Genomic DNA, 26,886 nt, shown 5'->3' with positions numbered 1-26,886 from the left:
GAAGGTGTCTTCGTTGAACTACTGACAGTGAATGGAACGTCACAGCGAAGTGCGCGTGTTCCGCATTCCACCGCACCGCACCGCACTACATGCCAACCCAGGACGAGAGCACCCCGGGACCGGAGCCCTCCACGGGATAAGACTGTCGGTGGACATCAGCGGACATCCGTGCAGCGATCAGCGGACTGCGGCCGCTGCTCAGCCGCTGCTGCGCTCCTCTCCCCGGTCAGGCTCCACGGTCAGTACTCCAGATGTTTGTGACCAGATGTGTGATCAGCTGATCGATCAGATGTTTGATCAGTGAGACGCTCGCTGCTGTAACTTTGCTCTGTGAAGCTTCAGTTGGTTAAAACGGAAGGACTGGAGCGTTTATGGTACAACAGGTTACAACACGTTAGGGGGCGGGGCTCAAGTCTCCAGCAGCTTCACTCATTCGTTTCCAGAGACTCCAAGGCCAGGTTTACAGATACCCATTTTAAAAAAACAACAAAACCAAAAAACCCTCATATTGTCCTCTCCACGTTTAAAACGAAATCTTCATATACACTGATCCACATATGCAGCTGGTTCAGAGCTGCTGTGAGCATGCCGAACCTGTAGGGGGCAGTGTAGCATGACGCATGAAGCATGATAGCCAATCAGAATCCTGAAAGAACAACAGGATGTCAGGAATTGTGACGTAAATATCCGCCTACCTGCCTTTAGATGCGAACAGAGACAGAGTTTATCCAGATCTCCACTGTGGCTGGAGTTTTCTGGAATTATCGTTTTTGGTGAGCTGTAGCTGCGTTTACGTGTAATCAGTCGGTACTCTTGTTGGAATCAGTCGGTACTCTTGTTGGAATCAGTCGGTACTCTTGTTGGAATCAGTCGGTACTCTTGTTGGAATCAGTCGGTACTCTTGTTGGAATCAGTCGGTACTCTTGTTGGAATCAGTCGGTACTCTTGTTGGAATCAGTCGGTACTCTTATTGTAGTCAGTCGGTGCTCTTATTGTAATAAGTCGGTACTCTTGTTGGAATCAGTCGGTACTCTTGTTGGAATCAGTCGGTACTCTTATTGTAATCAGTCGGTACTCTTGTTGGAATCAGTCGGTACTCTTATTGTAATCAGTCGGTACTCTTATTGTAATCAGTCGGTACTCTTGTTGGAATCAGTCGGTACTCTTGTTGGAATCAGTCGGTACTCTTATTGTAATCAGTCGGTACTCTTGTTGGAATCAGTCGGTACTCTTGTTAGAATCAGTCGGTACTCTTGTTGGAATCAGTCGGTACTCTTATTGTAATCAGTCGGTACTCTTATTGGAATCAGTCACTCCTCTTGTTGGAATCAGTCGCTCCTCTTGTTGGAATCAGTCGGTACTCTTATTGTAATCAGTCGGTACTCTTGTTGGAATCAGTCAGTGCTCTTATTGTAATCAGTCGGTACTCTTGTTGGAATCAGTCGGTACTCTTGTTAGAATCAGTCGGTACTCTTGTTGGAATCAGTCGGTACTCTTGTTGGAATCAGTCGGTACTCTTATTGTAATCAGTCGGTACTCTTGTTGGAATCAGTCGGTACTCTTGTTGTAATCAGTCGGTACTCTTGTTGGAATCAGTCGGTACTCTTATTGTAATCAGTCGGTACTCTTGTTGGAATCAGTCAGTGCTCTTATTGTAATCAGTCGGTACTCTTGTTGGAATCAGTCGGTACTCTTGTTAGAATCAGTCGGTACTCTTGTTGGAATCAGTCGGTACTCTTATTGGAATCAGTCGGTACTCTTATTGGAATCAGTCGGTACTCTTGTTGTAATCAGTCGGTACTCTTATTGTAATCAGTCGGTACTCTTGTTGGAATCAGTCAGTGCTCTTATTGTAGTCAGTCGGTACTCTTATTGTAATCAGTCGGTACTCTTGTTGTAATCAGTCGGTACTCTTGTTGTAATCAGTCGGTACTCTTGTTGGAGTCAGTCGGTACTCTTGTTGGAATCAGTCGGTACTCTTGTTGGAATCAGTCGGTACTCTTGTTGGAATCAGTCGGTACTCTTGTTGGAATCAGTCGGTACTCTTGTTAGAATCAGTCGGTACTCTTGTTGGAATCAGTCGGTACTCTTATTGGAATCAGTCGGTACTCTTATTGGAATCAGTCGGTACTCTTGTTGTAATCAGTCGGTACTCTTGTTGGAATCAGTCGGTACTCTTATTGTAATCAGTCGGTACTCTTGTTGGAATCAGTCAGTGCTCTTATTGTAGTCAGTCGGTACTCTTATTGTAATCAGTCGGTACTCTTGTTGTAATCAGTCGGTACTCTTGTTGTAATCAGTCGGTACTCTTGTTGGAGTCAGTCGGTACTCTTGTTGGAATCAGTCGGTACTCTTGTTGGAATCAGTCTGTACTCTTGTTGGAATTGGTCGGTTGTTTTATCTGGGTGGAGTTTCTTGGATGTTTCTGGATGTCCGGCATCAATACCTCGGGGTGGTTCATGAGAAGCTGATCCTCTCCCTCTCCATCGTGGGACAGAGCCGCTGAGTCCACGTCTACCTGGGTCTTTACAGAAATGGATCTTCCCCCTCTACAAAATCTCTTCATTGACACAACCTGCTTCTCCGCCTGGTTCAGAGCGGCGGTGAGCAGCAGACTGGTCGAGGGCAGTGCAATGAGCTGTACGTAGCTGGTTTATGTGTAAATGTCCTGTGGAGCGCTGGTTTAATCCCAGGCCCTAAACACTGATTATAATCCCAGGCCCCTAGAATGCTGGTTTAATCCCAGGCCCTAAACACTGATTATAATCCCAGGCCCTAAACACTGATTATAATCCCAGGCCTGGAGCGCTGGTTTAATCCCAGGCCCTAAACACTGATTATAATCCCAGGCCTGGAGCACTGGTTTAATCCCAGGCCCCTAGAATGCTGGTTTAATCCCAGGCCCTAAACACTGATTATAATCCCAGGCCTGGAGCGCTGGTTTAATCCCAGGCCCCATGAATGCTGGTTTAATCCCAGGCCCTAAACACTGATTATAATCCCAGGCCTGGAGCGCTGGTTTAATCCCAGGCCCCATGAATGCTGGTTTAATCCCAGGCCCTAAACACTGATTATAATCCCAGGCCTGGAGCGCTGGTTTAATCCCAGGCCCCATGAATGCTGGTTTAATCCCAGGCCCTAAACACTGATTATAATCCCAGGCCTGGAGCGCTGGTTTAATCCCAGGCCTCTGGAATACTGGTTTAATCCCAGGCCCTAAACACTGATTATAATCCCAGGCCTGGAGCGGTGGTTTAATCCCAGGCCTCTGGAATTCTGGTTTAATCCCAGGCCTCTGGAATACTGGTTTAATCTCAGGCCCTAAACACTGATTATAATCCCAGGCCTGGAGCGGTGGTTTAATCCCAGGTCCTAAACACTGATTATAATCCCAGTCCTGGAGCAGTTGTTTAATCCCAGGCCTCTGGAATGCTGGTTTAATCCCAGGCCCTAAACACTGATTATAATCCCAGGATTGGAGCGGCGGTTTAATCCCAGGCCTGGAGTGGTGGTTATAATCCCAGGACTGGAGCGGTGGTTTAATCCCAGGCCTGGAGTGGTGGTTATAATCCCAGGACTGGAGCGGTGGTTTAATCCCAGGCCTGGAGTGGTGGTTATAATCCCAGGACTGGAGCGGTGGTTTAATCCCAGGCCTGGAGTGGTGGTTATAATCCCAGGACTGGAGCGGTGGTTTAATCCCAGGCCTGGAGTGGTGGTTATAATCCCAGGACTGGAGCGGTGGTTTAATCCCAGGCCTGGAGTGGTGGTTATAATCCCAGGACTGGAGCGGTGGTTTAATCCCAGGCCTGGAGTGGTGGTTATAATCCCAGGCCTGTAGAGCAGTGGTTTAATCCCAGGCCTGGAGTGGTTGTTGTAATCCCAGGACTGGAGCGGCGGTTTAATCCCAGGCCTGGAGTGGTGGTTATAATCCCAGGATTGGAGCGGCGGTTTAATCCCAGGCCTGGAGTGGTGGTTATAATCCCAGGACTGGAGCGGTGGTTTAATCCCAGGCCTGGAGTGGTGGTTATAATCCCAGGACTGGAGCGGTGGTTTAATCCCAGGCCTGGAGTGGTGGTTATAATCCCAGGCCTGTAGAGCAGTGGTTTAATCCCAGGCCTGGAGTGGTTGTTTGAATCCCAGGCCTGGAGTGGTGGTTATAATCCCTACTCTGATACCATTCCTCACTGACCATCAATCTGGAGACCATGAAGAGTTTTTATTCTGGATTTATGTTAAGCCTGGATTTTGTGACCATCAGCTGCTACTGTTTGTTTGTTGGCTGGAATGATTTGAGTCACGAGTCTCCAGCTGAGCTTTCAGGATCTAGTTCTGAGGAAATCACCTGAAACATGAACCGAAAGCTTGACGGTTCTCCACCTCGTCCTGGACCTCAGTGAACCACTTCCTGTTTCTGACTCCTGTCTGCAGGGGTCCGGGTTCTTGTCTCATGTGGTTACGGTCTCCTGCATCTTACGGCCCCCCGTGGTTACGGCCCCCCGTGGTTACTGCCCCCCGTGGTTACTGCCCCCATGGTTACGGCCCCCCGTGGTTACTTTTTTTTTTTTTTTTTTTGCTACATACATTTTTTTTTTATTTTATTATTTTTTTGATAATACATTAACCACAGTGATCTAAATATTTTCCAACTGCCATGAGATTAAACCAGCCTGAGCAACAACAGAGCAAAAACCAAAATAATCACAGCAATTATAACAAAAGCAAAAACAAAAAGGACATAGAACAAAAATAAATAAATAAAACAAACAAACAAACACAACAACAACAAAAGCAAACAACAACTTGGTTTTGATAATTAACAGAACAATCTCGTCAATGAGGAGTGGGAGTGTGTGTGTGTGTGTGTGTGTGTGTGTGTGTGTGTGTGTGTGTGTGTGTGTGTGTGTGTGTGTGTGTGTGTGTGTGTGTGGTTTGTCCTCTGGATGTGAATGGAACTGTTGTGGGGGGGCCGCAGCACCACCCCAGGGCCCGAGGCCACCAGGGCCGGACGCCGCCACTCCGGCACCCAGCGACCCGCCGGATCCAGGGAGGCCCCGACAAACCCCCCCAGAGAGCCACACCCCAACCCGGAAGGCACCAGACGGAGCGCGCAGAGAGGACCCCCCCCCCCCCCCCAGGCCAGAGGGGCCCACAGGAGAAGGATAAAGGGCGCAGAGCCCCGGGCCCCGACCGAGCCGCCAAGCCGGGACCGGCCAGCGCAGCGCCCCCAGGCCACGCGGGCAGGGAGCCCCCCCGGCCCCGACAGTGGAGCCCGCCGCACCCCCGGGGGCCATCCCCCCACCACCCCCCCAACCCCCGGCGGGACAGAGAAGGCCCCAGCCGCCGAGCCCCAGACCAGCCCCCCCCAGACCAGGAAGAGCGAAGGCCCAGCCAGGCCCGGCCGGAGGACAGCCACCCCCCCCACCCCATCACCTAATCCCAGCCCACCCACACACCCACACCCAAGCATACGCATACACACACACAGACATACATACACACCCACACAGATACACACACCAAGCATACACATACACACACAGACATACATATATACAGACATACGTACATACATTTATTTGGTTGGGAGGGGGGTGCCCCCCACTCCCCAGGCCGCCAGCCAGGCCCCCACCAGGCCACTACGGGATCTCGTCCTCCACCAGTCCAACTGTGAATAGGGAGGGAGAACCACTACCCAGCCCCCCCGGAGGCGCCACGCCCGAGCTAGCGTGCCCCCCGCACTCCAGCCGCACCCGCCCCGGAACACGGCGGGACCACAGCGGGAGGTGCTGGGGGGAGCCCCCACCCCCCTCCACCCTGTGGAGTTACTGCCCCCCGTGGTTACGGCCCCCCGTGGTTACGGCCCCCCGTGGTTACTGCCCCCCGTGGTTACTGCCCCTCACAGCTGATCTCTCGTCTTGCTTTCTTGATCTTTGAATCAATTCTCAACAATCAAACTTCAATCAAACCTGGTTCTGATCCTGTTCCAACCTGGACCTGGTTCTGACCCTGTTCCAACTGTTCCAATGTGGACCTGGTTCTGACCCTGTTCCAACTTGGATCTGGTTTGAACTCTATTCTGACCCTGTTGAAACTTGGATCTGGTTCTGACCCTGTTCCAACTGTTCCAATGTGGACCTGGTTCTGACCCTGTTCCAGCATGGACCTGGTTCTGACCCTGTTACAACATGGACCTGGTTCTGACACTGCTACAACATGGACCTGGTTCTGACCCTGTTCCAGCATGGACCTGGTTCTGACCCTGTTACAACTTGGACCAGGTTCTGACCCTGTTCCAGCCTGGACCTGGTTCTGACCCTGTTACAACTTGGACCAGGTTCTGACCCTGTTACAACATGGACCTGGTTCTGACCCTGTTACAACTTGGACCAGGTTCTGACCCTGTTACAACATGGACCTGGTTCTAACCCTGTTACAACTTGGACCAGGTTCTGACCCTGTTACAACATGGACCTGGTTCTGACCCTGTTACAACTTGGACCTGGTTCTGACCCTGTTACAACTTGGACCAGGTTCTGACCCTGTTACAACATGGACCTGGTTCTGACCCTGTTACAACTTGGACCAGGTTCTGACCCCATTTCATGCTGCTGCTTCCTCATCATGTGACATTTTGACTCGTAACGATGTGGTGCGTGTTGATTGGCCATAGAGACTGTCAATCATGATGATAGCATAGTGCCATACATATAAAACCTTGATGTCTCACTGGGACGTCCCTACAGAGCCGCCATCTTGGATCTATATCCAAGGCTAGAAAACAATCATAGCTCGCCTGCTAGTCCACGTATCAACACAAATAATACCTCAAATTAAAGCTGAGGAAAAGCTCTATCCCGTGGAGGAATTATTGGGAGGGGGTAAAAGTCGTTAAAAATCGGAAGATGAGGAAAGCTGGGAAATATAAACTAATTTAGTTTGAATTCATTCAGTGAGTGTCAAAGGAAGCCGTAAACAAAGGGCAACAATGGCAACCCCCCCCCCCCCCCACCACCACCACAAAATGTAATCAAATTCGGACTTTGAAATTTGCCAACCATAGTCAATATAGTCAACATAGTCAATCAAGTGCCTTGAGAAAGTCAGAGAAACTAAATTTGGATGATATCTGGTCTGAGTTAATTGAAAATGTACCAATAGTACACGAGTTACTTTTCTTACATTGAGATACTTGCAAAACAGCCTGTGTCAAGAAATTACATAAACAATGACATTCATTGCTGAGAACGACATACATTCAATGCAAATACATGTGGAATAGCAGGACTTCTATATATCTATAACTTCATGACAGTCAGTCTTATGGCCTTTGAAGTGCAGATTTTTACCATGAACTTTTCTCAGATTGCCTCGTTGCAGTTCTGAACTGTGAAGTTTAACAACATGGTACTGCCTCAAAAGATGAAATGCATCAACAATCAAAGACAGCAGCTGGAAGTGATGGTCGTCAATTCCATGTTGAGTGTCTGACAAGCCCTCCCAAGTCCCAAATATCTTCAGTTTCTTCAGCCAAACACTTTCAGTTGTTTAGCTGTTGATTGGTTGTTCGACATTTGCCAACTGTAGCGTTCGGCTGTGGTTGTCACTGCGCAGTCCCTGGTGAAGGAATGACCAGGAGACCTTGGTTTCTGAGCCCAAGGTGATGGTAGTTGTTGCTGGAAAAAAAGGTATGATTGACAAATGTTTCCTTGAAGGCCGAATTTGATTTCATTTTGTGGAGGGTGGGGTTTGCCATGGACCCCCTTTGTATACGGGTTCTTTGGGGCTTCCTTTGACGCTCACTGGATGAATTTATTTAAATAAAAATTAAATTAGTTTATTTTTCCCAGCTTTACGTTTCCCTCCCTCTTAATAATTCCTCCATGAGGTTTCTACCAGATAGAGCTTTTCCCCAGCTTTAAAATTAGGTATTATTTGTGTTGATGCATAGACCAGTAAGCGAGCTATGATTGTTTTTGTCGATTTTCTAGCCTGGGATCTATCTTTTTAGTACAAGCGGGAGACCTCTCCAAGATGGCGGCACTGTAGGTATGTCACAGGTGGCACTGTTAGGCATCTAGTGTTTTCTATCTATGGCATAATGAGAGCATAGCCATAGCATAGTGAGTGTATAGCACGAGCATAGCCATAGCATAGCAAGAGCATAGCCATAGCATAGCGATAGCATCATAGGTATAAAACATTAGATGCCACTTGTGGTTTCATGTTGTCATTGCATCTGGCTCTGAGTTTGGCCTGCTGCCACCTGTGATGTGCCTATTATATGGCAAAAAAACCCCAAGCTTTCATTTACATTCGTATGTAGTGTGTTTTGTAGTTGCTGATGAACCAAAAGTATCTCTTCATTCTAAATTTCTGTGGGTTAGAAAATAATTGCTGCGTATCGTAGCGGAGCACAATGCAGCCACACGCAGACCTCGGACTGCGGTCATAATGCGACACAAGACCTGGAAGTGAAGTTAGCTACAATGATCCAATGAAAAGCGTGAAAAAAAAAACGACTATGGAGAACTGCTTCTAAATGATATCTGACGCAGTTGACAGAGGAAGAGCTCTTCAGCACCTCGAGAGCTACAGATCCATGAGCGCAGATTAAATGATCTCGTTCCCTCGTACTTCAGGGAGTGACTTATATCGTTCCAACGCATTATTTCAATTTGTTTCTCTATAAGCACTCCGGGGCTACGAGTTTGCTGTGGTTTTCAGAAAGCCGGTTGAACCTCTCTTCCGCCTCGTAGGTAGTGATAACGCCAGTGATTATCTGTCCCCACCTAATAACGTGTCAGGCCCTGCTCTGGCTCCGCTCTGGCCCAACAATGAAGTAGCACCAGTTTAGCCCTGCTAAACATCCTGCTATCAGTTAGCTGCTACATTTACCAGAGGTGGTTTATGATCTCAGCCTCCCCTGTTGACAACAATCACAACCTCCCGTTTTGGGTGTGGCGCCCCCTGGTCTGCAACTTGAGTTTGAACAAAGAGCCAAACTTTCAAACGTTGGAGTTTTCAATGAAGTCCAAGTCCAAGAGTCTGGTTCCACCAGGAAGCTAGTGGTTAATGGCTCCCGGAACAGGAAGTGGAAGAATGAAGTGCTGTCATGTTTGTCTGTGTGTTCACAGAGTTTGGAGGGTCAAGAAGTGCTTGCTGTTGACAGTGGAGTGAAAACCATCGTTGGAGCTACAGGAGTGAGGAGCAGTGAGGAGATGGACTGAGTTGGACGGAGGAGGACTGAGGTGGACGGAGGTGGACGGAGGAGGACTGAGGTGGACTGAGGTGGACTGAGGTGGACTGAGGAGGACTGAGGAGGACTGAGGAGGACTGAGGAGGTGTCAGTGTGGGGAGGAGTGAAGCAGCATGGCCGTCTTCAAGCCGGAGAATGTGGAGGATTTCTATGAGATTGGAGAAGTTCTGGGAAGGTAAATCTCAACTCTTTCTTCACATCAATCTGTTGTTCTGTCTATTGTTCAGTCAGTCGTTCTGCCATTAATCTGTCTGTCACTCATTCTGTCTGTTGTTCTGTCTGTCAGTCATTCTGTCTGTCTCTCATTCTGTCTCTCAATCTGTGTCATTCTGTTGTCATTCGGTCCATCTCTTGTTGTGTTTCTTGATCTGTCTGTCTCTCAGTCTGTCTGTCAGTCATTCCGTCTGTGTTTTTCTGTCTCTCTCATTCTGTCAGTCGCTCTGTCTATTGTTATGTCTCTTGTTGTGTCTCAGCCATTGTGTCTGTCAGTCATTCTGTCTGTTGCTCTGTCTCTTGAATTCTGTATGTCGGTCATTCTAGTTGTCTCTTGTTCTGTCAGTCATTCTGTCTCAGTCATTCTTTCTGTCTGTTGTTCTCTCTGTCTCTCATTTTGTTTGTCAGTTGTTCTGTCTGTCATTCTGTCTGTCCTGTCTGTCGTTCTTTCTGTCATTCTGTCAGTGATTGTGTATCAGTATCTGTATCTGTTGTTCGGTTGGTCATTCTGTCTTTCTCTCATTCTGTTGGTCATTCTGTCTGTTGTTCTTTCAGTCTGCTGTTCACTCTGTCCTTTCAGACTGTCATTCTTTTTAGTCTGTTATTCTGTCTGTCGTTCTGTCTTTCTCTTGTTCTGTCTGTCATTCTGTCTGTTGTTCTTTCAGTCTACCATTATTTCAGTCTGTCATTCATTCTGTCGTGTCATTTTGTCTGTTGTTCACAGGCTGTTGTTCTGTCTGTCTCTCGTTCTGTTGGTCGGTCGTTTTGTCTGCCATTTTGTCTGTCTGTCATTCTGTCCATTCTGTCAGCCTGTCTGTCTGTTGTTCTGTCAGTTCTTCTGTTAAATCAAATCAAATCAAATCAAATTTTGTTTATAGAGCACTTTTCATACACAAAACATGCAACACATGACTTTTCAGTCTGTCATTCTTTCAGTCTGTCAGCTCTCCCTCATGTGTTCAGTTTTCAGAAGCCACGTGAGTTCTCTCAAGTTCTCCCACTATACAGTATATATATATATATATATACTGCTCAAGAAATTAAAGAAAAACCTCCATGACAGCAGGAAGCCACAAAAATGTCCCAGAAAGAAAATTGTCCACATCCTTCAATGTAAAAGGGATGACATATAAAAATAAACGTTGAGATAGAGCAGTGAGACTCGTCTCTTCACCATGACTTCCAGTAGGAACTGTGTACATGTTAAGTGCACATCTGCTGGAAGACACTGTTGTTATTGCCGCTGAAGGAATTCTTATTTTCATTCAACCTGTTGATCCAGACAGCTCTTGAGCTGTATGACAAGGTTTCCTCTGACGAAGCAGGAAACAGAGTTCAGTGTGCCGATGTGGCGACCAGGTGCTGGGTGCTGACCTTCTATCTCCACCCACAGTGGCCACTTCGGACAGGTTCGCCAGGTGTGTGAGCGTGCCTCGGGGAAGAGCTGGGCCGCAAAGTTCCTTAAGCTCCGGAAGGGCGCCTGCAGCCGCATGGGCCTGGAGCGCAGCAGCGTGCAGCGCGAGGTGGACATCCTGCACGCCATCCAGCACCCCAATGTGGTGCTGCTGAACGACGTGTTCGAGAGCCGCGCTGAGGTGGTGCTGATCCTGGAGCTGTGAGTGAACTCACCCTGGCTTGACTATCTATGACCCTCACTTACCCTGACCTTAACTAGCCCTGACCCTGGATCTGTCAGCTATGTCTCCATGTTGGTGAATCTCCATTTAGGAGTAGAAGTGTCTCCATATTGGTGCAAAAGTGTTTCCATGTTGGAGTAGAAGCGTCTCCATATTGAAATGTCTCCATTTAGGAGAGTCTCCATGTTGAGGTAGAAGTGTTTCCATGTTGATATAGAAGTGTCTCCGTGTTGGAGTTTCTCCATATTGAAGTAGAAGTGTCCCCATGTTGAAGTGTTTCAATTTAGGAGTCTCCATGTTGAAGTGTCTCCTTGTTGAAGTGTCTCCATGCTGGAGTAGAAGTGTCTCCATGTTGAAGTGTCTCCTTGTTGAAGTGTCTCCATGCTGGAGTAGAAGCATCTCCATGTTGAAGTGTCTCCATGTTGGAGTAGAAGTGTCTCCTGGTTGGAGTAGAAGTGTCTCCATGTTGAAGTGTCTCCATTTATGAGTGTCTCTATGTTGAGGTAGAAGTGACTCCATGTTGAAGTTCCTCAATTTAGGAGTCTCCATGTTAAAGTGTCTCTGTGTTAGAGAAGAAGGTTCTCCTTGTTGAAGTAGAAGTGTCTCCATGTTGGAGTTGAAGTGTCTCCATGTTGAAGTGTCTCCATTTAGGAGTCTCCATGTTGAAGTGTCTCCTTGTTGGAGTAGAAGTGTCTCCATGTTGGAGTAGAAGCGTCTCCATGTTGAGGTAGAAGTGTCTCCATGTTGATATAGAAGTGTCTCCGTGTTGGAGTAGAAGTGTCTCCATGTTGATATAGAAGTGTCTCCGTGTTGGAGTAGAAGTGTCTACATGTTGAAGTTTCTCCATATTGAAGTAGAAGTGTCTCCATGTAGAAATAGAAGTGTCCCCATGTTGAAATGTCTCCATGCTGGAATAGAAGTGTCTCCATGTTGAAGTGTCTCCATGCTGGAGTTGAAGCATCTCCATGTTGAAGTGTCTCCATTTAGGAGTCTCCATGTTGAAGTGTCTCCGTGTTGGAGTAGAAGTGTCTCCATGTTGAAGTATCTCCATGTTGGAGTAGAAGTGTCTCCCTGTTGAAATGTCTCCATGCTGGAATAGAAGTGTCTCCCTGTTGAAGTGTCTCCATGCTGGAGTAGAAGTGTCTCCATGATGAAGTGTCTCCATTCTGGAGTAGAAATTTCTCTATTTAGGAGTAGAAGTGACTCCATGCTGGAGTAGCTGTGTCTTCATGTTGGAGGAGAAATGTCTCCATGTTGAAGGAGAAGTGTCTCCATGTTGAAGTGTCTCAATTTAGGAGTCTCCATGTAGGAGTAGAAGTGCCTCCATGTTGGAGTATCTCCAATTGGGAGTAGAAGTATCTCCATGTTGGAGTATCTCCAATTGGGAGTAGAAGTATCTCCATGTTGGAGTAGAAGTATCTCCATGTAGGAGTAGAAGTGTCTCCATGTTGAAGTAGAAGTATCTCCATGTTGGTGTACAAGTGTCTCCATGTTGAAGTAGAAGTATCTCCATGTTGGTGTACAAGTGTCTCCATGTTGAGGTGTCTCCATGTTGAATGTCAACATGTGGACGTCACTCTGACATGTCATCTGAACCTGTGTCTGGTCCTTCAGTGTGAGCGGAGGAGAGCTGTTTGACTTCATTGCAGAGAAGGAGACCCTGCTGGAGAGTGAAGCCATCGAGTTCATGCAGCAGATCCTGGAAGGTCTGGGATTCATGCACAGTAAGAACATCGCCCACTTCGACCTGAAGGTACAGGCCAGCAGCCGCCAGCTCACCAACCACCATCACAGGACCATCCTCAACCTTCTTCTGTTCTGTGTTCAGCCAGAGAACATCATGCTGTCAGACAGAGCTTCGCCTCACCCCAGGATCAAGCTCATTGACTTTGGCCTGGCGCGCCTCCTCAGTCCGGGGGAGGAGTTCAGGAGCAGCAGTGGAACTCCTCAGTACATCGGTGAGGAGAAACTGTTGGTCTTTAGTCATCTGGCAGAAGCTTGTCACTCTAACTGACAGTGGATTCGTTCTGTGACTCCTGAAGCCTCAGATGGAACCAGAATACAATCCTGATGTTATCCAGACGAGAGGAAAACTGTTATTCAGCAAGCTGCACTTAATGAAAAACCAAATAACTCGGCGTATTGAGGGGACTCCTCTGTGGAAGACGCTTCTGGAGCTACCTTAATGAAAGAAAGAGCAAGCAAACATCACCATTTAATGGAAACTGGGAGTTTATTAGAAAATGCTGAACAGCACAAAATCATTGGGACAAAACTGACAATTTTTACAACTCGTTTTAAAGTTCAGAAAACGTCTGAATGATGAGAAAACACCAAACTCAGACACTCGGCCAACAGGAGACAAAACTCACTCCACCAACATGAAGCACCGTCCGGAGGAGGTACGTCTCCTGTGAGGAGGAGACGTACCTCATGGTGCTTCATGTTGGTGGAGCTTCGTGTCTGACCTTCTCACCTTCTTCTCTGATGCTTTCAGCTCCGGAGGTCATCAACGCTGAGCCTCTGAGCACTGCAGCAGACATGTGGTGAGTCCCTGCAAGTTTGGGTTCAGGTTCAGGTTCAGGTTCAGGTTCTAACCCTCTACCTCTGTTCATCTCTCTGCAGGAGCATCGGAGTCATTACCTACATCCTGTAAGTAAAGCTCTTCACATTGCAGGTGCATTGTGTGGGGGGTCCAGGGGGGGTGAAGGGTGTCTGGGGGGTACACGGAGTCAGGGGGGTCTGGGGGGTCCATGGAGTCTCGGGAGTCCAGGGGATCTTGGGGGTCCAAGTTAAAATCCAGAAGGTTCTCATCCACATGTTGAGTTTGTGTTTGGTCTCTATGTTGAGGAAACAACTCGCTTTATTAGAAAGACGTGTCTCTGTTTCATCTGGTCTGATAGTGAAGAGCCAGGGCTACAACTCTGGATCCCTCTTATCCAGGAAACTTCAAGATTAACTCTGGTTTTCTCTTATGGAGGTAACTTCAGAATTAACTCTGTGTGGCAGGGAGGTGATTAAGCCCCTGATGTGAATCAAGTGTGCTGCCTCACGTCTTTGCCCATAATGGAGGAGCCGCCTGGTCACAGGAGTGACAGGACACACTGGACTGAGCATGAAAGAGGAGCAATGGGTCTGAAATTTTGTTTAATTTTGTTTTCATTTATTAATAAAGAATGGTTTTGGGAACTCCTGACTCCGCGCTTCTGTGGGCGAACCCGACGGTGACATGCACCAGGCACATAAACGTGCTGGAGCTGCGGGTGGCTCACCCTAACCTCGCCCTGGAATACTTTGTGCCCTTTATAAAAGGAAGGCATGTCCTTGTCTGGTCGCACAACATGGCAACGGTGGCACAAATAAACCACCAGGGGGGCACCAGGTCACTGCAGTTACCGCGGGTGACAGGGTGCCTCCTAGGCTGGATGGGTCCCTGGCTGGCCAGCCAGTGAACAGTGCATCTGCTGGGGAGACAGAACCAAGTGGCAGATTTCCTTTCTCGACGGGGACCACCGCCTCGTGAATGGAGGCTTCACCCGGTGGTGGAAAACCTCTGGGAACTTTTTGAGAAGGCAGAGGTAGCCCTCTTCGCCTCGGAGGAGTGAACCCACTGCCCCATCTGGTTCTCTTGGACAGAGACCTCCAGCCCCCTCGGGCAAGACTGGCCACGGGGGTTGCTCTACGCGTTCCCCCCTCTGCCCTTGATCATACCAACACTACACAGGGTCTCCGAGCAGGGCCACAGCCTGCTGCTGGTGGCTCCTCAGTGGTCGGGGAGGACCTGGTTTCCCCTGCTGTGCAGGCCGTGTCAACACCAGCTATGACGCCTCCCCAACAGGAGAGATCTCCTCTCTCAATTGGGGGGGTCAGATCTTCCACCCAGACCCTGGGCGTCTCCAGCTTTGGGCCTGGCCATTGCAAGGGCCAACCTGCTGCTGAATGACAGTAATGATGCTGTAAGAGCCACCACCCTGAATGTGGCGCCATCCACCCAAACTCAATATGAGAACAAGTTAAATGGTTCTCCGTCTGGTGTGCGGACAGGTGGCTGGACCCAGTCCACTGCTCAGTGAACGCCATCCTGGATTTTCTCAAGAGCCGAGGACCAGGACACATTCAATGTGTCCTCACATCAACACAGCTGACGGCAATTAGTGGCTCGTTATCAAGCTTTCTGCAGAGCCTCATCATGATACCTCAGGTGTGTTTGAACAGGGAGACATTGAAAACATGCAGGGCTGCGGCTCTCAAGGACCAGGATTCCCTACCCCTGATTTAGACCAAAGCAGGGCGTTTCTAAACCAGATGTCCCCCTCGTGGTTGTTCTTTTGTATTTTAAATCCTCAGATGTATTTTCTCTGCCCTCAGATTGAGTGGTTTGTCACCGTTCCAGGACTACACTGAAAAGGACACCCTGAAGAACATCCTGGCCATGAAGTACGAGTTTGATGATGATCACTTCAGCTTGACGAGCTCCATGGCCAAAGATTTCATCCAGAAGCTCCTGGTGAGGAGCCCCAGGTACGAAGCCGGGCTGCTGGGAGATCAATGACTATATTGATGAGTGAAACAAAACCAAGAAAGAAACTCAAAATGTAGTTTTCTGCTTGAGTTGGTGATAAATTGTGATCCAAGTCACCGCTATGCTAACCACGCCAGCTGTACTAGCCACAGGTTGAGGACTATTTCCCTGCTCACTCAGCTGGTGTCCTGCAGGACACTGATGACCCCAACGGGTCCACTTTTAATCCTACAGCTCAAGACGCTTCAGAGAAACACCAACCAGGTCAAAGGGCAAGGCAGCGTTGAAGAGCCGCCGTCCATACTGTGTTCAGTCTGCTCTGAATGAAGGACAAGCTGTTGCAGTGATCCTCCACTTTATATATTTGAAACACCAGATCTGTCAGCTCAGTGTGAGTGTGGAGTGGATCCTCACACATCATGACCAGTGCAGTGGATCCTCCAGTTTCCTCCCACATCATGACCAGTGCAGTGGATCCTCCCACATCATGACCAGTGCAGTGGATCCTCTCACATCATGACCAGTGCAGTGGATCCTCCCACATCATGACCAGTGCAGTGGATCCTCCCACATCATGACCAGTGCAGTGGATCCTCACACATCATGACCAGTGCAGTGGATCCTCCCACATCATGACCAGTGCAGTGGATCCTCCAGTTTCCTCCCACATCATGACCAGTGCAGTGGATCCTCCCACATCATGACCAGTGCAGTGGATCCTCACACATCATGACCAGTGCAGTGCATCCTCCCACATCATGACCAGTGCAGTGGATCCTCACACATCATGACCAGTGCAGTGGTTCCTCCCACATCATGACCAGTGCAGTGGATCCTCCCACATCATGACCAGTGCAGTGGATCCTCACACATCATGACCAGTGCAGTGGATCCTCACACATCATGACCAGTGCAGTGGATCCTCCCACATCATGACCAGTGCAGTGGATCCTCCCACATCATGACCAGTGCAGTGGATCCTCCCACATCATGACCAGTGCAGTGGATCCTCACACATCATGACCAGTGCAGTGGATCCTCCAGTTTCCTCCCACATCATGACCAGTGCAGTGGATCCTCCCACATCATGACCAGTGCAGTGGATCCTCCCACATCATGACCAGTGCAGTGGATCCTCACACATCATGACCAGTGCAGTGGATCCTCCCACATCATGGCCAGTGCAGTGGATCCTCCAGTTTCCTCACACATCAACAGACTTGTGTGTGCCTGTGGCCTCAGTCTTCTCCTTCATCTGTTGTTTGACTCGCTGATGGAGGAAAATGCTGATCATGGCTTTTACTGCTAATTTCTTCTACAAGGCCCCATTTTCCACAGTAATGGATTTAAGTGAAAATGCTCAACCTTTGTCACATTTTTGGGGTCCGTTTCCATGGCAACAGTGCTTAGAGCCACTGAAAACACCACTCTTTAGAAATGTCTCCCAAGGTGGAGCTTTGGGAAAACGCTCTCATTCTGTCTCCATGGAAATGGGGAAAACAAAGCTTTTTGAACTGGCTTCAACTTCTTGTGGAAGGTGGAAGTGCTGCCACTGGTCATGAGCACCACGGCTGCATGAACCAGCTTTCACTGGAAACGTTGTGGAAACTTAGTGAAAGAAAACATTTCCTGCCTCCTTCTCGTCCGGGCTTATGTTTATTTAATGATTTGATCACTTGTGTTCGAAACATAACATTCATTATGTTTGTAAAACCGAACAGTCCCTGGGCCCATGCAGTACCTCCACTGACCACTAGGGGCTTGACCCCAAATCCTGATGTTCAAGACCTCCAGGTATCAGAGGAGGTTGGGGACATGGAGCCTAGACCAGTGTGTGTGAGCGGTTAGGTGATTCAAGACATTGCTTGGCGTTGATTACGTTGATGTGCAATATAAAATAGCATAGATGAGGAAAAACTTTTTTCTTTTTTAGTAGTAAAGACAGGTTTGCCTGTCGATGATGTCATTTTGGCCTGAAGCCAAACTTAATTGCCGACCCCTGCTTTATTCTCTGGGCACAATTATTGGTCCTTCCAGGACTGTGGCCTTGTGGTCTGGTGACCTCCAGGACTGTGGCCTTGTGGTCTGGTGACCTCCAGGGCTGTGGCCTTGTGGTCTGGTGACCTCCAGGACTGTGGCCTTGTGGTCTGGTGACCTCCAGGACTGTGGCCTTGTGGTCTGGTGACCCCCAGGACTGTGGCCTTGTGGTCTGGTGACCTCCAGGACTGTGGCCTTGTGGTCTGGTGACCTTCAGGACTGTGGCCTTGTGGTCTGGTGACCTCCAGGGCTGTGGCCTTGTGGTCTGGTGACCTCCAGGACTGTGGCCTTGTGGTCTGGTGACCTCCAGGACTGTGGCCTTGTGGTCTGGTGACCTTCAGGACTGTGGCCTTGTGGTCTGGTGACCTTCAGGACTGTGGCCTTGTGGTCTGGTGACCTCCAGGGCTGTGGCCTTGTGGTCTGGTGACCTCCAGGGCTGTGGCCTTGTGGTCTGGTGACCTCCAGGACTGTGGCCTTGTGGTCTGGTGACCTCCAGGACTGTGGCCTTGTGGTCTGGTGACCTTCAGGACTGTGGCCTTGTGGTCTGGTGACCTTCAGGACTGTGGCCTTGTGGTCTGGTGACCTCCAGGGCTGTGGCCTTGTGGTCTGGTGACCTTCAGGGCTGTGGCCTTGTGGTCTGGTGACCTCCAGGGCTGTGGCCTTGTGGTCTGGTGACCTCCAGGGCTGTGGCCTTGTGGTCTGGTGACCTCCAGGGCTGTGGCCTTGTGGTCTGGTGACCTCCAGGGCTGTGGCCTTGTGGTCTGGTGACCTCCAGGGCTGTGGCCTTGTGGTCTGGTGACCTTCAGGGCTGTGGCCTTGTGGTCTGGTGACCTCCAGGGCTGTGGCCTTGTGGTCTGGTGACCTCCAGGGCTGTGGCCTTGTGGTCTGGTGACCTCCAGGGCTGTGGCCTTGTGGTCTGGTGACCTCCAGGGCTGTGGCCTTGTGGTCTGGTGACCTCCAGGGCTGTGGCCTTGTGGTCTGGTGACCTTCAGGGCTGTGGCCTTGTGGTCTGGTGACCTTCAGGACTGTGGCCTTGTGGTCTGGTGACCTTCAGGGCTGTGGCCTTGTGGTCTGGTGACCTCCAGGGCTGTGGCCTTGTGGTCTGGTGACCTCCAGGGCTGTGGCCTTGTGGTCTGGTGACCTCCAGGGCTGTGGCCTTGTGGTCTGGTGACCTCCAGGACTGTGGCCTTGTGGTCTGGTGACCTTCAGGACTGTGGCCTTGTGGTCTGGTGACCTCCAGGGCTGTGGCCTTGTGGTCTGGTGACCTTCAGGACCGCAGTACATGCTCATGATAATTTTTCCAGAGAGAATCCAGATCTGGAGAGATCCAGTGGACAAACGGGATCTTGTGACATGACGCCTCGGGAATCTTCAGGTGTTTCTGTGACGCTGAGACGTCAACAAACCACGGCTATCCCGCCAAAATAAAATGCTTGGAAATACCAGTTTGTCTCACTGTGGTGAGGAATTTCCTTCTGGAAGGTTTTGTGTGAGAGATGGACGTCAATAACTACAACTGGATTCTAAGGTTTTACTTCCAGACAATTCTGAGAGACTCAGTTTCAGTGTTAGAAAAGCTGCTTGGTCTCAGATCAGATCACATCCATCAAGCTGCCTCATTCTTTAAACATGTCATACTCATTTACATTTTTCACAATTCAGTAAGGAATTGGGAATCTTAATCTGAAGGGATTAGAAATCTTAATCTGAAGGGATTGAGATTTCTAATCTGAAATTTTTAGGAATCTTATAGGATTCTGAAAGGATTCTGAATCTTAATTTGAAAGGATTAAGATTCTTAAACTGAAAGGAATGAGAATCTTAATATGAAAGGATTAGCAATCTTAATCTGGAGGGATTAATATTCTTAATCTCAAAGGATTATGAATTTTAATATGAAGGGATCAAGATTCTTAATCTGAAGGGATTAGAAATCCTAATCTGAAGGTATTAAGATTCTTAGACTGAAAGATTAAGTTTCTTCAACTGAAGGGATTAGGAATCTTAATCTGAAGGGATTTAGGTGATGGAGGGTACAGAAGATGAGTTGTTTGTGTTAATCTGCTCTGCAGGGACAGGATGACGGCCCAGGAGAGTCTGGATCATCCTTGGATCAAGGTACCAACTCTTTCTTCATCCTGCTGAACTGGGACCAACACAGACCAGCTCCGGTGTCTGCTGGTTTGAGGACCGTCACGGTCTGGGTCTGGTTGGTTCTGGTCTATTTGAACCCAACTGGTTGGTTCTGGTCTGTGTGGACTGGACTGGGTGGTTCTGGTCTCTGCGGGTCCCAGTAGAAAGAAGAAGAAATGTTCTAGAATATTTTGACTTTGACCTTGAAGTTGAATGATTTCTGGTTTTTCTTCAACCAGAAAGACTCCAGTGGTTCTACACTGGAGAACCACTGGAGTTCCCGTTTAAACTCCAGTGATGTTCTTTAGCAATGACTGCTGGGAGAACCTGACAGAACCGGAGAGAACGGACTCCACCCTAACAACTCTGTGTTGGTCTGTTGCAGCCAATCACCCGCAAGCAGGCGGCCAAGAGAAGCCGATCGTCTATCAACATGAAGAACTTTAAGAAGTTTAATGCCAGAAGAAAGTGGAAGGTAAGTCCAGTGGATCCCGCCTGGATCACTGATCTTGTGAGATCACAGCAATAGGATTCACTTCACTTTAAATCAGTTCAGTTTGAATTCAGTTCAAATCAGCTTGCATTCAGTTCAGTTCAGGTCAGTCTGAATTCAGTTCAGTTTTAATTCGGTTCAGTTCCGAGTTGAAATGGCCCCAAATCTTTATGTTATCCTTATTTGATTTGGTTTGATTTGATTCTCTCTCCCCTTGTCCTGTTCAGCAGCTTCGTGTAGCGGTAACGTTTGTCCATGAAGCGTAGCGGTAGCTTTTGTCCGTGAAGTTGAGCAGTAACATTTATCCATGAAGCGTAGCGGTAACGTTTGTCCGTGAAGTTGAGCGGTAACATTTATCCATGAAGCGGAGCGGTAACGTTTGTCCGTGAAGTTGAGCGGTAACATTTATCCATGAAGTGCAGCAGTAACGTTTGTCCATGAAGTTGAGCGGTAACATTTATCCATGAAGCGGAGCGGTAACGTTTGTCCGTGAAGTTGAGCGGTAACAGTTATCCATGAAGCAGAGCGGTAACGTTTGTCCGTGAAGTTGAGCGGTAACATTTATCCATGAAGTGTAGCGGTAACGTTTGTCCGTGAAGTTGAGCGGTAACATTTATCCATGATGCGGAGCGGTAACGTTTGTCTGTGAAGTTGAGCGGTAACACTTATTCATGAAGTGCAGCAGTAACGTTTGTCCATGAAGTTGAGCGGTAACATTTATCCATGAAGCGGAGCGGTAACATTTGTCCGTGAAGTTGAGCGGTAACATTAATCCATGAAGCGGAGCGGTAACGTTTGTCCGTGAAGTTGAGCCGTAACATTAATCCATGAAGCGGAGCGGTAACGTTTGTCCGTGAAGTTGAGCGGTAACATTAATCCATGAAGCGGAGCGGCAACGTTTGTCCGTGAAGTTGAGCGGTAACATTAATCCATGAAGCGGAGCGGTAACGTTTGTCCGTGAAGTTGAGCGGTAACATTAATCCATGAAGCGGAGCGGTAGCATTAATCCATGAAGCGGAGCGGTAACGTTTGCCCGTGAAGTTGAGCGGTAACAGTTATCCATGAAGCGGAGCGGTAACGTTTGTCCGTGAAGTTGAGCGGTAACATTTATCCATGAAGTGTAGCGGTAACGTTTGTCCGTGAAGTTGAGCGGTAACATTTATCCATGAAGCGGAGCGGTAACGTTTGTCCGTGAAGTTGAGCGGTGACACTTATTCATGAAGTGCAGCAGTAACGTTTGTCCATGAAGTTGAGCGGTAACATTTATCCATGAAGCGGAGCGGTAACATTTGTCCGTGAAGTTGAGCGGTAACATTAATCCATGAAGCGGAGCGGTAACGTTTGTCCGTGAAGTTGAGCGGTAACATTAATCCATGAAGTGGAGCGGTAACGCTTGTCCGTGAAGTTGAGCGGTAACATTAATCCATGAAGCGGAGCGGTAACGTTTGTCCGTGAAGTTGAGCGGTAACATTTATCCATGAAGTGTAGCGGTAACGTTTGTCCGTGAAGTTGAGCGGTAACATTTATCCATGAAGCGGAGCGGTAACGTTTGTCCGTGAAGTTGAGCGGTGACACTTATTCATGAAGTACAGCACTAACGTTTGTCCATGAAGTTGAGCGCTAACATTTATCCATGATGCGGAGCGGTAACATTTGTCCGTGAAGTTGAGCGGCAACATTAATCCATGAAGCGGAGCGGTAACGTTTGTCCGTGAAGTTGAGCGGTAACATTAATCCATGAAGCGGAGCGGTAACGCTTGTCCGTGAAGTTGAGCGGTAACATTAATCCATGAAGCGGAGCGGTAACGTTTGTCCGTGAAGTTGAGCGGTAACATTAATCCATGAAGCGGAGCGGTAACGCTTGTCCGTGAAGTTGAGCGGTAACATTTATCCATGAAGCATAGCGGTAACGTTTGTCCGTGAAGTTGAGCGGTAACATTAATCCATGAAGCGGAGCGGTAACGTTTGTCCGTGAAGTTGAGCGGTAACATTAATCCATGAAGTGGAGCGGTAATGTTTGTCCGTGAAGTTGAGCGGTAACATTAATCCATGAAGCGGAGCGGTAACGTTTGTCCGTGAAGTTGAGCGGTAACATTTATCCATGAAGTGCAGCAGTAACGTTTGTCCATGAAGTTGAGCGGTAACATTTATCCATGAAGCGGAGCGGTAACATTTGTCCGTGAAGTTGAGCGGTAACAGTTATCCATGAAGCGGAGCGGTAACGTTTGTCCGTGAAGTTGAGCGGTAACATTTATCCATGAAGCGGAGCGGTAACGTTTGTCCGTGAAGTTGAGCGGTAACACTTATTCATGAAGTGCAGCAGTAACGTTTGTCCATGAAGTTGAGCGGTAACATTTATCCATGAAGCGGAGCGGTAACATTTGTCCGTGAAGTTGAGCGGTAACATTAATCCATGAAGCGGAGCGGTAACGTTTGTCCGTGAAGTTGAGCGGTAACATTAATCCATGAAGCGGAGCGGTAACGTTTGTCCGTGAAGTTGAGCGGTAACATTAATCCATGAAGCGGAGCGGTAACGTTTGTCCGTGAAGTTGAGCGGTAACATTAATCCATGAAGCGGAGCGGTAACGTTTGTCCGTGAAGTTGAGCGGTAACATTAATCCATGAAGCGGAGCGGTAACGTTTGTCCGTGAAGTTGAGCGGTAACATTTATCCATGAAGCATAGCGGTAATGTTTGTCCGTGAAGTTGAGCGGTAACATTAATCCATGAAGTGGAGCGGTAACATTAATCCATGAAGCGGAGTGGTAACGTTTGTCCGTGAAGTTGAGCGGTAACAATAATCCATGAAGCGGAGCGGTAACATTTGTCCATGTGGTTCCTCCTCCAGATGTCCTTCAACATGGTGTCGGTCTGTAACCTGCTGGTGAACTGGAACCTGCGCCGCCGTCAGAACGGCTCAGAAAGTGATCCACTGCAGGTGAGAGGCTTCATGTCACTTGTTCACTGGGGAACTGTGGGGAACTGGGGAACTGTGGGGAACTGTGGGAAACTGTGGGGAACTTGGAAACTGTGGGGAACTGTGGGGAACTGGGAAACTGTGGGGAACTGGGAAACTGTGGGGAACTGTGGGGAGCTCTCCATCTTCTCCACCAGACCCATTTCTTCAAGCTGTTTTCTACCATAAAGAACAAAAACCTTCAGGTCGGCTCTTTAATGTTTACTTCCCTTCAAATTAAAACTTTTCAGCTTTATAAAATTTCTTAGAGTGAAGGTCCAGCTAGAAGTGAAACATGTCCATGTCCTGGATTTCGACCACAGATGTGTCCAGAGGTCTGAGGTCCTGAGGTCTGAGGTCTGAACCAGGACGTGTAAAGAGTGAAACATGGCGCTGAGAGGATTAGTTGTCTTTGTTCAGAGATTTGAATAAGACTGTGTTGAATGTGAAACATTGAACGGTTCAGGAGCTTGTCTTCCTCACTGGGTCATTGAAGGGACGGAAGAAAAACACCTAGACTGGAGAGTCCTGTCTGTGTGTCCTGTCTGTGGGGTCCTGTGTGTCCTGTGTGTCCTGTGTTGTCCTGTGTGTCCTGTGTGTCCTGTGTGTCCTGTGTGTCCTGTGTGTCCTGTGTGTCCTGTGTGTCCTGTGTTGTCCTGTGTGTCCTGTGTGTCCTGTGTTGTCCTGTGTTGTCCTGTGTTGTCCTGTGTGTCCTGTGTTGTCCTGTGTGTCCTGTGTGTCCTGTGTTGTCCTGTGTTGTCCTGTGTGTCCTGTGTGTCCTGCGTTGTCCTGTGGTGTCCTGCGTGTCCTGTGTCTCCTGTGTTGTCCTGTGTGTCCTGTGTCTCCTGTGTTGTACTGCTGCTCCTCTCTAACTTGTACAGGTACTTCTCAAAAAATTAGCATATTGTGATAAAGTTCATTATTTTCCATAATGTAATGATAAAAATTTGACTTTCATATATTTTAGATTCATTACACACAACTGAAGTAGTTCAAGCCTTTTATTGATTTAATATAGATGATTTTGGCAAAAAAGTAAAGAAAAACCAAAAATCCCCATCTCAAAAAATGAGCATATCATGAAAAGGTACTCTAAATGAGATATGAACCTAATTATCTGGAGCACCACACCCACCCTTGAATCAACGAATTAACTCTAAACACCCGCAAAAGATTCCTCAGGCTTTTAAAACCTCCCAGCTGTTTCATTACTCAAAACCGCAATCATGGGTAAGACTGCCGACCTGACTGCTGTCCAGAAGGCCATCATTGACACCCTCAAGCAAGAGGGGAAGACACAAAAAGACATTTCTGAGCGAATAGGCTGTTCCCAGAGTGCTGTATCAAGGCACCTCAGTGGAAGTCTGTGGGAAGAGAAAAGTGCACAACCAGTAGAGGTGACCGGACCCTGAGGAAGATTGTGGAGAAGGACCGATTCCAGACCTTGGGGGACCTGCGGAAGCAGTGGACTGAGTCTGGAGTGGAAACATCCAGAGCCACCGTGCACAGGCGTGTGCAGGAAATGGGCTACAGGTGCCGCATTCCCCAGGTCAAGACACTTTTGAACAAGAAACAGCAGCAGAAGCGCCTGACCTGGGCTATGGAGAAGCAGCACTGGACTGTTGCTCAGTGGGCCAAAGTACTTTTTTCGGATGAAAGCAAATTTTGCATGTCATTGGGAAATAAAGGTTCCAGAGTCTGGAGGAAGACTGGGGAGAAGTCCAGTGTCAAGTACCCACAGTCAGTGATGGTCTGGGGGGCCATGTCAGCTGCTGGTGTTGGTCCACTTGGTTTTATCAAGGGAGGGTCAATGCAGCTAGCTACCAGGAGATTCTGGAGCACTTCATGCTTCCATCTGCTGAAAAGCTTTATGGAGATGAAGATGTTCTTTTTCAGCATGACCTGGCACCTGCTCACAGTGCCAAAACCACTGGCCAATGGTTTACTGACCATGGTATTACTGTGCTCCATTGGCCCGCCAACTCTCCTGACCTGAACCCCATTGAGAATATGTGGGATATTGTGAAGAGGAAGTTGAGAGACACCAGACCCAACACTGTGGAGGAGCTTAAGGCCGCTATCAAAGCATCCTGGGCCTCCAGAACACCTGAGCAGTGCCACCGGCTGATTGGCTCCATGCCACGCCGCAGTGAAGCCGTCATTTCTGCAAAAGGATTCCCCACCAAGTATTGAATGCATAACTGAACATAATTATTTGAAGGTGGACTTTTTTTTGTATTAAAAACACTTTTCTTTTATTGGTCAGATGAAATATGCTAATTTTTTGAGATGGGAATTTTTGGTTTTTCTTTACTTTTTTGCCAAAATCATCTATATTAAATCAATAAAAGGCTTGAACTACTTCAGTTGTGTGTAATGAATCTAAAATATATGAAAGTCTAATTTTTATCATTACATTATGGAAAATAATGAACTTTATCACAATATGCTAATTCTTTGAGAAGTACCTGTATATTGGTTTATTGAGACTCTACACTCCTCACATTTTGACTGTGTGTGTGTGTGTGTGTGTGTGTGTGTGTGTGTGTGTGTGTGTGTGTGTGTGTGTGTGTGTGTGTGTGTGTGTGTGTGTGTGTGTGTGTGTGTGTGTGTGTGTGTGTGTGTGTGTGTTCTGCAGAGACAGTGTGAAAGTGACGTTGAGGACGAGGAGCCCAAGACCGCCTCGCTGCTGCGGCGCCGCCTGAGCAGCAGTTCCTGAAGCCACCAGCAGAGAGCAGCAGAGAGCAGCAGAGAGCAGCAGAGAGCAGCAGAGAGCAGCAGAGAGCAGCAGAGAGCAGCAGAGCGCTGCCGCCATATAAACTGTTACCAATCACAAGTTCCTGCATGGAAGCAAACATGTTCAGTCTCACCACGTGACTGCTTCAGGCACTACGTTGAAACAGAGTTCAGGTTTTGTGCTCCAGTGACGTGCGGACAGAGGCCATCATGAAAAAGAAAAACATGCATCAAATAAATCGTAACATGTTCCACTGATTTGTGTTAAAGATGCATTTTTAACATGACGCTCCACATTTTTGACATTTTATGAAGTAAAAATCCGTGAGTTTGAGTATTAGTGGATGAAATCCAGGTGAGGTGAGCCTCATGTCTGCCTCATCAATACTAACTGGGTCACATGACCTTTCTGTTCCTCAGCAGCTCAACAATATGAACTTTACACTAATGTTTGTTATACAACATGAATCTCTACAGGCTGTCATGTATTTAATGTATGTGTGAGAGAATTGTTCCTCCCTACAATAAAGCACAGAGAAAAGTAAAGGCAGTGAGGTACGCAGTACCCAGCCTCACCTCAAGGGGGCGTGGTGAACTGAACGTTGGCCAGAATCTACATTGAGAAGGAAATTTTGTTTTATTAAAAGGAAAAGAGATATGAGTAAGAACAAAAATAATATGTGATAACTAAACCTTTGGCCTAAAATAATATTTTTTTCTTATCATTTTGATAGCTAACTGTTGAATCCCTTGCAGCGGTTGTCTCCCTCGGTGTCCGGGAGCTCTCCCCGGACGGTCCAGCCGACGTAGACATCACTACACACACACGGGCTTAACTACTTGTTGGTAAACAAAGTTACGCAGGAGACATTTTCTGAACACAGGTGCGCTGTGGTCACTCTCC

The 26,886-nt window shown here is 48.1% G+C and overlaps 1 protein-coding gene across 1 annotated transcript; it reads left to right on the top strand.

Annotated features, from left to right (window-relative positions):
• Positions 1-26,397, top strand: LOC308145155 (death-associated protein kinase 2). The gene is made up of 12 exons (XM_080516514.1): positions 1-238; positions 9,135-9,431; positions 10,863-11,084; positions 12,721-12,859; positions 12,935-13,064; positions 13,604-13,652; positions 13,732-13,758; positions 15,475-15,627; positions 19,738-19,783; positions 20,184-20,273; positions 23,139-23,228; positions 25,885-26,397. The coding sequence occupies exons 2-12, from the start codon at positions 9,370-9,372 to the stop codon at positions 25,963-25,965; spliced, it is 1,089 nt and encodes a 362-aa protein (XP_080372640.1). The 5' UTR covers positions 1-238; positions 9,135-9,369; the 3' UTR covers positions 25,966-26,397.
• The last annotated feature ends 489 nt before the right edge of the window (positions 26,398-26,886 follow it).

Source organism: Blennius ocellaris (assembly GCF_963422515.1).
Source record: "Blennius ocellaris genome assembly, chromosome: 20".
Taxonomy (NCBI): Eukaryota; Metazoa; Chordata; class Actinopteri; order Blenniiformes; family Blenniidae; genus Blennius; species Blennius ocellaris.
This window is presented reverse-complemented; position numbering and strand designations above follow the sequence as displayed.

What these genes read in the sequence shown, in the direction of transcription:
- LOC308145155 (XM_080516514.1), top strand. Translation starts at nt 9,370, where the DNA reads ATGGCCGTCTTCAAGCCGGAGAATGTGGAGGATTTCTATGAGATTGGA. An exon ending in TCGCCCACTTCGACCTGAAG is followed by an intron (nt 12,860 to 12,934) that starts GTACAGGCCAGC and finishes TTCTGTGTTCAG; the next exon opens with CCAGAGAACATCATGCTGTC. An exon ending in AGCACTGCAGCAGACATGTG is followed by an intron (nt 13,653 to 13,731) that starts GTGAGTCCCTGC and finishes ATCTCTCTGCAG; the next exon opens with GAGCATCGGAGTCATTACCT.